General features: G+C 34.5%; 1 protein-coding gene across 1 annotated transcript; it reads left to right on the top strand.

The window, feature by feature from the left end:
* Positions 1-1,034: 1,034 nt before the first annotated feature.
* On the top strand, positions 1,035-9,385 carry LOC128639794 (TLR adapter interacting with SLC15A4 on the lysosome). The gene is made up of 2 exons (XM_053691955.1): positions 1,035-1,068; positions 8,298-9,385. The coding sequence occupies exon 2, from the start codon at positions 8,322-8,324 to the stop codon at positions 9,183-9,185; it is 864 nt and encodes a 287-aa protein (XP_053547930.1). The 5' UTR covers positions 1,035-1,068; positions 8,298-8,321; the 3' UTR covers positions 9,186-9,385.
* The last annotated feature ends 278 nt before the right edge of the window (positions 9,386-9,663 follow it).

Genomic DNA, 9,663 nt, shown 5'->3' with positions numbered 1-9,663 from the left:
TCAGAATCACCGAGTTAACTAGCGACTAAGAGATCAGAGTTGTCTAAGTCTGAGGTTTCTACGTAGGCACCAACTGCACCAGCACTGCCTGCTATCTATAATAAGATCTTCAGTCAGATGTTCAGACCAGGCAGGGAGAGGCAGGTTTCACTGGGGATGGATTCACAAGTGGTGAGAAATGAAGTAATACAAGGCTTGGTGGATCATGACTGGGAATGGGGCAGAGAGGGGATCTTAAATTTTTTTTTTTTGCCCAGAAACCCCATGGGTTGTCACACCACCCCTGGGTGCACTATTAACTCTCTCCTGCCTAGTAACTTTTTTACCCTGGCGTTTAAACTTTAGTGACACTTTTCCTGTAATTATACTAAACATACCCACCTCAGTCAGAAAGACAAGAAGTAATAATTAAAGGTAAATGTCATTTTCCCTATTTATAAGTCTGATATTTTACTGTTATAGACTGATAAAAATATCACAATAAACTTTTCTAACTTATAATATCAACTCGCTTTTGTGAGGACAACATTGTGCATTATTAGTAGTAGGATCTATCATACAAACTCAATGCTTAAGTGTTGTGAAGGATGACATTAATTTGTCTGATAACGCAGTCCTATTTTAATGCACCATAGACTGAAATTAATAGCAAATTGAATCTGTTCCAGAATTTCCTTTATGGACCAGTGACTGCACAATAAATACATAAGGAGTGACATTTGAAAAGGTCCTGATTCTACAAAACATAGCACACATCAAGAGGTGACATTAACAGCAGAATAACATTCAAAGCATTTTAGCGCTCTCTGGTTTTGTTGCCTGTGTCATTAAATTCTGCCTTCATGCAGCTGATAGGAATCTTATCCTGTGACCTTTACTAATTTTATGTATAGCAATCCCTCTTTTTGATTGTGTTGTGGAAACAGTTTGCCTTTTGTGCGTGATTTGTAAGAGCCTCTTGCATAATTACTTCTCCTTTCTTACAGTGATTAAAAAAAGGGAAATGAAAGTGTATTTCTCATTCTGCCTGAGACATCAGAATGAACAAGTCACCAATAATGTGAAGAGGTAAGATTACTTTCCCACATTAATTAATATTTACTTTTAAATACTTTAATTTTAATTTATTATAGCTCTAGTTAACTGGTTTTCAAACCTGTCCTCCCAAACTGGCCAGGTTTTCAGGATTACCTTGATTGAGAGCAAGTAAGATACCCATGGTTACTAATCAGCTGATTGTTTCACCTGTGCTCCAGCTCAGATATCCTCAAAATGTGGCCTATTAGGGAGGTCTGAGGACAGGTTTGATAAACAATGTTCTAGTTCCAATAACAATTCTAGACTACAAAAGGTTCAGTACCTACATATTTGCAGCTATGTATCATGTAGCGTTTAGATAGAACTCATTATTTAGTAATTCACAATGTAAACAATATACATTTCTTTGTTATTGCGCTCTCAGCAGTATTTGTAAATTAAATATACATAATAATAGAAATGTTAGGCATGAGCTACTGAAAAGAAAATTAAAATGCCCTGAAACTTAAACAAAAAACACCCTATAAAATCCAGATCTTGGTGGTTTATTAAATGGCATAGTTAGTTGTATATCAAAGTTGTTGTTTTTTTACTTCATTAATGGAAATTTAAAGGGACAGTGTACTCCTTATTTTTTTGTTTTAAAAGATAGATAATCCCTTTATTACCCATTCCCCAGTTTTGCATAACCAACACAGTTATATTAATACACTTTTTACCTCTGTGATTACCTTGTACCTAAGAACCTTCTGACAGCCCCCTGATCACATGACTTTTTATTTATTATCTATTGACTTGCATTTTAGCCAATTAGTGCTGTGTTGTGCTGACTCTTAAATAACTCCACGGGCATGAGCACAATGTTATCTATATGGCCCACATGAACTAGCAGTCTCCTGCTGTGAAAAGCAAATACAAGAGCATGTAATAAGAGGCATTTTGTAGTGGCTTAGAAACAGGCAGAAATTTAGTGGTTTAAATGTTATAAAGTATATTAATATAACAATGTTGGTTGTGCAAAGCTGGGGAATTGGTAGTAAAGGCATTATCTATATTTTTAAACAATAACAAGTTTAGTGTTGACTGTCCCTTTAAGACTTAAAAGGACAGCAAAATTAAAGTTAATCTTTCATGATTCAGATACATCATGTAACTTTAAAAAAACTGCTCATTGGTGTTCTGTTATCAAATTTGCTTTGTTCTCTTGGAATAGTTTGTTTAAGAGTAAATATAGGTAGGTTGATAGGAGATTAGGAGCGAGCACGTCTTTAGCACGCTATGGCATCAGTGTTTCATCTACGTACAACAATGCTGTAAACAATGCTGCAAACATTGCTGCTAGATATGTAACACATGTGCCCCCGCTCCTGAGCTCACCTAGGATTACTCTTCAACAAACGATACAAAAAGAACTAGACTGAATTAATAATAGAAGTAAATTGGAAAGTTGTTTAAAATTCCGCTATCAAATCCACTTAGTTTTAACTTCATCATCTCTTTAAGCATTAATTTGTACAATGTCTGTACCACCTTGCCTAGAGCTCTTAAATTATTTTAATTTTTAAATTGTGTGTGGGGAGTAGGATCAAGGAATCTGTTTTTCATTTGCAGTAAGAAATATATATAAGTCATAAATGCAAATTAATGCCTGGGCTACAATTCATTTTTCAAGTTGTGGTAATTTTTGTATGATCTCTTAAACATGACAATTTAGCAAAATGAACCCTGTAGTGCTTATTGGAGCTTCAACATAGAAATTAAGGGATAGATTATAAGTGGAGCAATATTGTTTTTTTCCCTCATTTTGCACACAACGTAAATAGTGTGTATATTACAAGCTTAAAGGGACAGTAAACCTTAAAAATAATGTTATATAATGTTATATTAGCCAAACATTATTAAAACATAATTTCCCCTATTCATCTTTTTAAAAAAGTGCCGTTTCACAGACCCGCTCTCTGCTGAGCGGGTCTGATATATTTACTGTGACAGGAGCGAGCTGCACTTAGTCTTATGGCGCGGTCGGGCCGGGCTGTGACTATACAGCTGGCCCGATGCGCTGAGTAAATATAACAGGCCCGCTCAGCAGAGAGCAGAGAGCGGGTCTGTGAAACAGCGCTTTTTAAAAAAAATTAATAGGGGAAATTATGTTTTAATAATGTTTGGCTAATATAATGTTATATAATTCTGCACTATGTGCAGAATTATATAACATTATTTTTAAAGTTTACTGACACTTTAAAGTAAACACGATTGTGAGAGCACTCTCACATTTTATGCTCGTCAGGTTAGTGCGACTGAAACTCTTACGTTAAGGGTAGTGCGTTAAAAAAAAGTTGTACTAAACACAACATAAATATATTCAAAATTACAGTTACACTCACTAAATACTATCTGATAAAAATTAGTCACATTAATATTAACAAAAGAAAAGTTATAAGGGTTCAAAGTATTTTTTATATGACAAGGTGTATGACTAGAAAGGGCTTTAATGGATATATACATACATATACATGTCTAAATATATATATATATATTTATATATATAGCGCACATGTTTTTATCACGTTTTTTTTAAATATATATAATATATATATATATATATAATATTAAAAAAAATATATGTTTTATTTTGCATTTCTACAGTATGTATAATTTTTTTGGATGTAATATTCCAATAACGTGATGTAAGATTAGTAATACTAATTCATCTAAATTGCAAAACATGAATCACATATTCTACATATCTATGTTTTTCACAGAATTTTTTTCAATTTCTTTATTAAATATATATTTACAATAAAAATTACATTGTTCTGTATGTGAAGAACATTTGAATGTGATATATTCATAACTGCTGTCAGTTTATCGCACAAGCAATAGGTGTTAGGTGTTTTCTTCTGCAGTCTCCATTGACTTCTTTGGGGAGAATATGTTAATGTGGTCAGTGCGAGTCGGGTTTCACTCGCATGCAAAGCTTTCTTCTAGCGAAGTTTATGCCCAAAATAAATTGCGAGCTACTTGTAATCTGGCCTTCAAGATAAGAGGTGGTCTTCAATGGTTTAGCTTCCAACAAAGAATACCAAGAGAACAAAGCAAATTTGATGATAAAAGTAAATTGGAAAGATGTTTTTTCTAAAGTGCATAAGAAACATTGAGAAAACACCACTTTTAAGCTTTATATATCTGGAACTATTGCTGAATGTTATATTGAGGACTACACTACCCTAAGGTTGCCAATTATTTTGAAGAAAATAAGGTAGACAAAATAATCAACTAATTTTATATAGAAAATCAACAAATTATATAGTAGTTATTGAAAAAGTAAACACTTTATTAGATATTTTATTTATTAGATAAATAAGGGAGCCTGGGAGACTGAACAAAACGTTTGGGCATAAGTGAGATACCTAGAAGTAAGGGAGGGTTGATAACCCTGCACTACCTTGTCCCCATGAGATCTATTTTCAACCAGATTTAATTAAGATAGATCCAGTGTTTTTCACTGTAGCTTTCTCTATAGATCCTCCTATAGGCAGTTGCAGTTCTAGGGGATGCACAGAATACACAGCCATCAAAATCTTCCAGGTTGAAAATCTACTGTGCTTAGCAAATGGGACAAAATAGCCCCTTCCTCCATTGTTTCTCCCCATTTGGCCAAACCCTATGGAATGCCAAGCCCCACCCCTAACTGCCTAGTACAGCCCCTAACTGCTGAACTGTGTCCTCTGAAATCATGACCCTAACACTACCTATACTGATTCCACCCACAGAATACCCTTTTTTTCCTTTCAAAAATGATAAGCCTATGAAAATCAGTGTTTAACACAGGATGATGGTTTTAAAGGGACAGAAAACCTAACATTTTTTGTTCATATTCAGAGAGAAAATTTAATTTAAACAACTTTGTAGTTTTCTTATATTATTAAATTTGCTTCATTTTCTTGGTGTCCTTTATTTAAGGAGCAGCAATCCACTACTAGGAGCTAACTGAACACATAAGGTGAGCCAATGGCAAGAGGCATATATGAACAGCCACCAAACAGCAGCTAGCTCCCAGTAGTGCATTGCTGCTCCTGAGGCTGCCTAGGTATGCTTTTCAACAAAGGATACCAAGAGAATGAAGCAAATTACATAATAGAACTAAAGTTGCATGCTCAATCTGAACCATGAAAGTTTACTTTTGATTGTACAGTTCCTTTAACTGTAGCAGCCATACTTTTAGTACTGTAAAAGTTGCAAAAATATTGAACAAGAATCCAAATTTTATAAATCCAAACATATATTTTATGTTTTACAATTATTAGTTAAGCACATAGTAAATGTTGTACATGCTGGGGCAGGGCATTGCTGCTCCATTTACAGATATGACCAGTGAGCTGGTCTGATATGGCACAGCCAGGAGCACATAGGGTGCTTGACCTTGACTATGTGTTTAACCTATTTGCAGGGGTTACATGGTGAATGAAAGGAAAATATAGAATTTTATTTTAAACTACAATGTTACTTTAACAATCCTCTGCAAATAAAGTTGACTTTTAGGCAAACATTTAAAATGAATTTAGAAATTAAAGTCATAGAACTCTCACAAGGTGTGAGAATACCTAAACTTCAAGATGGCTGCACCAAGTATGATGCGGAGCTTCACCAATCAGCACTTTTAAGGGATGAAAATAGAACAGCTTTGAAGAGAGTTGCATTTACAGGAGGAAAAAAATATCACAATGAAAAGTAACCACGCTGATGTAATTGTACCCAGCTGTTTAGTGTCCCTTTAAATTTAGGAAACAATCAGACAACACATTTAGGCAAGGAGAGTAGAAATCTACCAAATGCAAATGTGTCTGACACACAGTGTGTGAGATTTGTGAATTTAAATGTCATGACATTTGTTCCCTTCCGTTTATTCAGAAAGCTCAAAGTAAACAAACAATGTTTTCCTTTGCCGTGGCAAACAAACATTAGATTTTAAAATGTTTCTGACAATCTGGAAAGGAGACAAAAATATTGTTGTTTTTTTGTGTGTGAAAATACTATAAATACCGAATGCTCATTAAAGGTACATGAAACCCAACATTTTTCTTTCATGAGTCAGAGAATTCAATTTTAAACTTTCTAATTTACTTCTATTATCTAATCTGTTTCATTCTCTTGGTATCATTTGTTGAAGGAGCAGCAATGCACTACTAGTGTCTAACTGAACACATGGGTGAGCCAATCACATTCAATATATCTATGCAGCCACCAATCAACAGCTAGAACCTAGGTTCTCTGCTGCTCATGAACTTGCCTAGATAAATCTTTCAGCAAATGATAACAAGAGAAGGAAGCAAATTAAATAATAGAAGTAAATTGGAAATTTGTTTAAAATTGTATTCTCTATCTGAATCATAAAAGAAAAAATTTGGGTTTCATGTCCCTTTAAGTTTAAAATCCTGATCTTTGGTTCACACATATTAATCGCAATAGTTAATTTTTCTCAAAATGCTTATGATAACTGTCTATTTGTGTCTATCAGAACTAAAACTCCCAGACTCGCATGACTCGCATAACTCACATGACCTATCTAATTTGTCAGTGTAATACATTAGTTAAACAAAAGCAGAAGTTCTTAGTCATTTTTATAGATAAAATACAAATTGTAATTAGAAACATGTGACATTATAGAAAAGTAAAGAAATAACAAAAACATTTTTTTCCAGTTTATATTCTAGTGATAAATGCATTTTTTTTTTAGAGATGATGGCTTCTTTCTCTTTTTGGCAGACCACATTTTTTCATGAACACGTCCCTTTAAAGGGAAATCTGCTTTGGAACAAGTGTAGTGCAGACTCTCATGCTAGCCTGCTTACCACCAGTTAATGAATAGCGGCCATACATTTGGGTGACTGACAAGCTTGCTCTTGCGCAATTGGTTATGCAAAAGAAAGTGGCAACACTTCACAAAGAAATCATTGTGCAATGATAACTGCAGGCAGTGGACGAACAACGTCTACTGGCCGCTTGCCGCAAAGAGGGGCAAACAAGTTCCCAAGTGTGGGAGTCATACCCGTATGTTGTTTAATACATGGAGCCATAGTACTCAAATACATTCAAAGAGCCGCAATTAAACATGGCTAAAAAAATTGGCATGAAAACTGTAAAATGAAATGCTGTTTAAATTTAAATTGAATCTAGCACTGCAGGCTTACCTACAACTCTACTGTTGAAGAGGATACGCCTCTGCAGGTCTGACAAACCAAAACAAACCAAACCTGTTGTACATTTTGAAATGTCCACATAATGCAGATCATTCAACCAATGTCTTACCAGTGCTTCTTTTTAACATTCAAGGTTTAAATGGCAAAATATTTCCTCATTGTAGTGCCAAAATGAAATGTTCTAATTTGTCATTTTATCACAACTAACCCTGCAAGTCAATAACCTAGCTAGCTAGTGAAGTGCAACTGATAAAAGCGTGCTGCGTTATTTTACGCTCAGACTTGCACAATCAATTGGGTTTTACAAGTTGTTGTTTAAATGGGACATGAAACACAAGTTTTTTCTTTTGTGATTCAGACGGAGCATGCAATTTTAAACAACTTTCCAATTTATTTCTATTATCTAATTTGTTTTATTCTCTTGGTATCATTTGTTGAAAATCATACCAAGGAGGCTCAGAAGCATCAATGCATTATAGGAAACTAGCTGCTGATTGGTGGCTGCACCAGTATGCTTTTTGTCCTTGACTCATGCAGTGTGTTCAGTGAACACCCTGTTGTGCATTGCTGTTCCTTCAACAAAAGATACCAAGAGAATGAAGCAAATTTGATAACAGTAAAAAACGTACATTGGAAAGTTGTTTAAAATAATATGTTCTATCAGAATCATGAAATACATTTTTTGAGGTTCATATCCCTTTAAAAACATTTAATTTACTCCTATTATCAATTTTTCTTCATTCTCTTGCTATCTTTATTTGAAAAAGCAGAAATGTAAGCTTAATAGCCAGCCCATTTTTGGTTCAGCACCCGGGGTAGCGCTCCCTGATTGATGGCAATATTTAGCCACCAATCAGCAAGCACTACCCAGGCGCTGAACCGAAAATTCCTGCTTTTTCAAATAAAGATAGCAAGAGAATGAAGAAAAATTGATAAAAGAAGTAAATGAAAAAGTTGCTGAATCCTAAAAAAAATTATTTGGGCTTAGTATTCATTTTTCATTGTTCATATTGACTGAAGTTCCTAATAATTTTTTCTTAATTATTTTTGTATCCACAGAGGAGGGATTGTACAGTTACCAAAATGTTGGCAGAAGCTTGTCTTAACAGAATTGCATACAAAGTGATAACAACTAATGGCGAACAAAAGCATCACAGGAATAAGATCACAAATGAAACTACCGACTCTTGTAGACCGGCTGTTGAAAATACTAATGGAGAAAGACTGAAACGAGATACTGTGCTAAATTCAAGCAGTGAATCTTCAGGCCTTAGTGAGGATGAACGCTTTGTCCTATATAAACAAGATCTAGGGATGACAGCGGTGCAAAGTTCAGAAGCAATGTATATTCCAAAGAAATTCCAGGAAAAAGAAAGACAGCTGGACTTGTACACATCTTGGTCTAGCATGTATGGGGGTATATATAAAGATTACCCTGATCTGCACATTGGAGGTGATCATATTCTTAATAAAAAAGATTCTGGCTGCATTCTAGATATTGAATGTGAGTCTCAGGATGGTCCAGTTTTACTGTCCAGTGATATAGCACCAGGCCCTGCACCTATTCCTCAGATTTTGGTGGAGCCGTCTACAGTAAGCTTCTTAAATGTTGAAGAGAACAGAGAAAGAAGCACCACACTACTTAATGCCCCTTTCTCTAACTCAGTCCTGAACGGTTATATGGAAAGCAAGATACAGGAACTTTACAAACAGTTCCTGGACGAACACATAATAAGGTTTGGTTCTCAAAGTACTCTGTTTCCCAGCATCCTAATGAACAATGCTAATCAAATTGGTTTGCAGATTTCTCAAGAAATAAATATGGAGTCTGTAAAAGCAAAAGAAGCATTTCTACATTACTTGCGTAGTGTTACCAGTGGAGATAGCTCAGAATTCTTTACACCTGTCCTACATATCTCAAATATAGAAAGCCAAAAGAAAGCATAAGAAAAATTGACTTTTGTGCTCATAATAAGCTGAATGTTGCCTTAAACATGTAATTGTGAAGACCTCCAGCTTCGTTTTGAGAATGAATGTAATAATGTTATTGCTACCCTAGAAAATAGGACTTGTTGCCATAATTGGGAAAAATATGTCAATGTTCTGAAAAATAAGAGAATTTAAATAAAGCTGCTGACTTTTGAAAACAGTTGTATTTCTAAAACACAGTTGTACTTGCTTAGAAATACATATAGTTGTTTTTTTGTTGGTAAATGTAAAAATAAAAGTAGATTGTGAAAAAACAAAACTAAACTAAAATAATAATTCAGGTCTATCAACTTTTTTCTTGCATATATATTCCACTATAAAAACCATTTTGACTTCCCCATGTATAGGCATACCTCAATTTATTGCACTTTGCTTTATTGTGCTTCGCAGATATTGCAGTTTTTACAAATTGAACGTTTGTAGTTACCCTGTTTCA

This window comes from Bombina bombina, chromosome 1 (assembly GCF_027579735.1).
Source record: "Bombina bombina isolate aBomBom1 chromosome 1, aBomBom1.pri, whole genome shotgun sequence".
NCBI lineage: Eukaryota > Metazoa > Chordata > Amphibia > Anura > Bombinatoridae > Bombina > Bombina bombina.
The sequence above is the reverse complement of the archived record's forward strand: the minus strand, read 5'-3'. Positions and strand labels throughout refer to the sequence as shown.

What these genes read in the sequence shown, in the direction of transcription:
- LOC128639794 (XM_053691955.1), top strand. Translation starts at nt 8,322, where the DNA reads ATGTTGGCAGAAGCTTGTCTTAACAGAATTGCATACAAAGTGATAACA.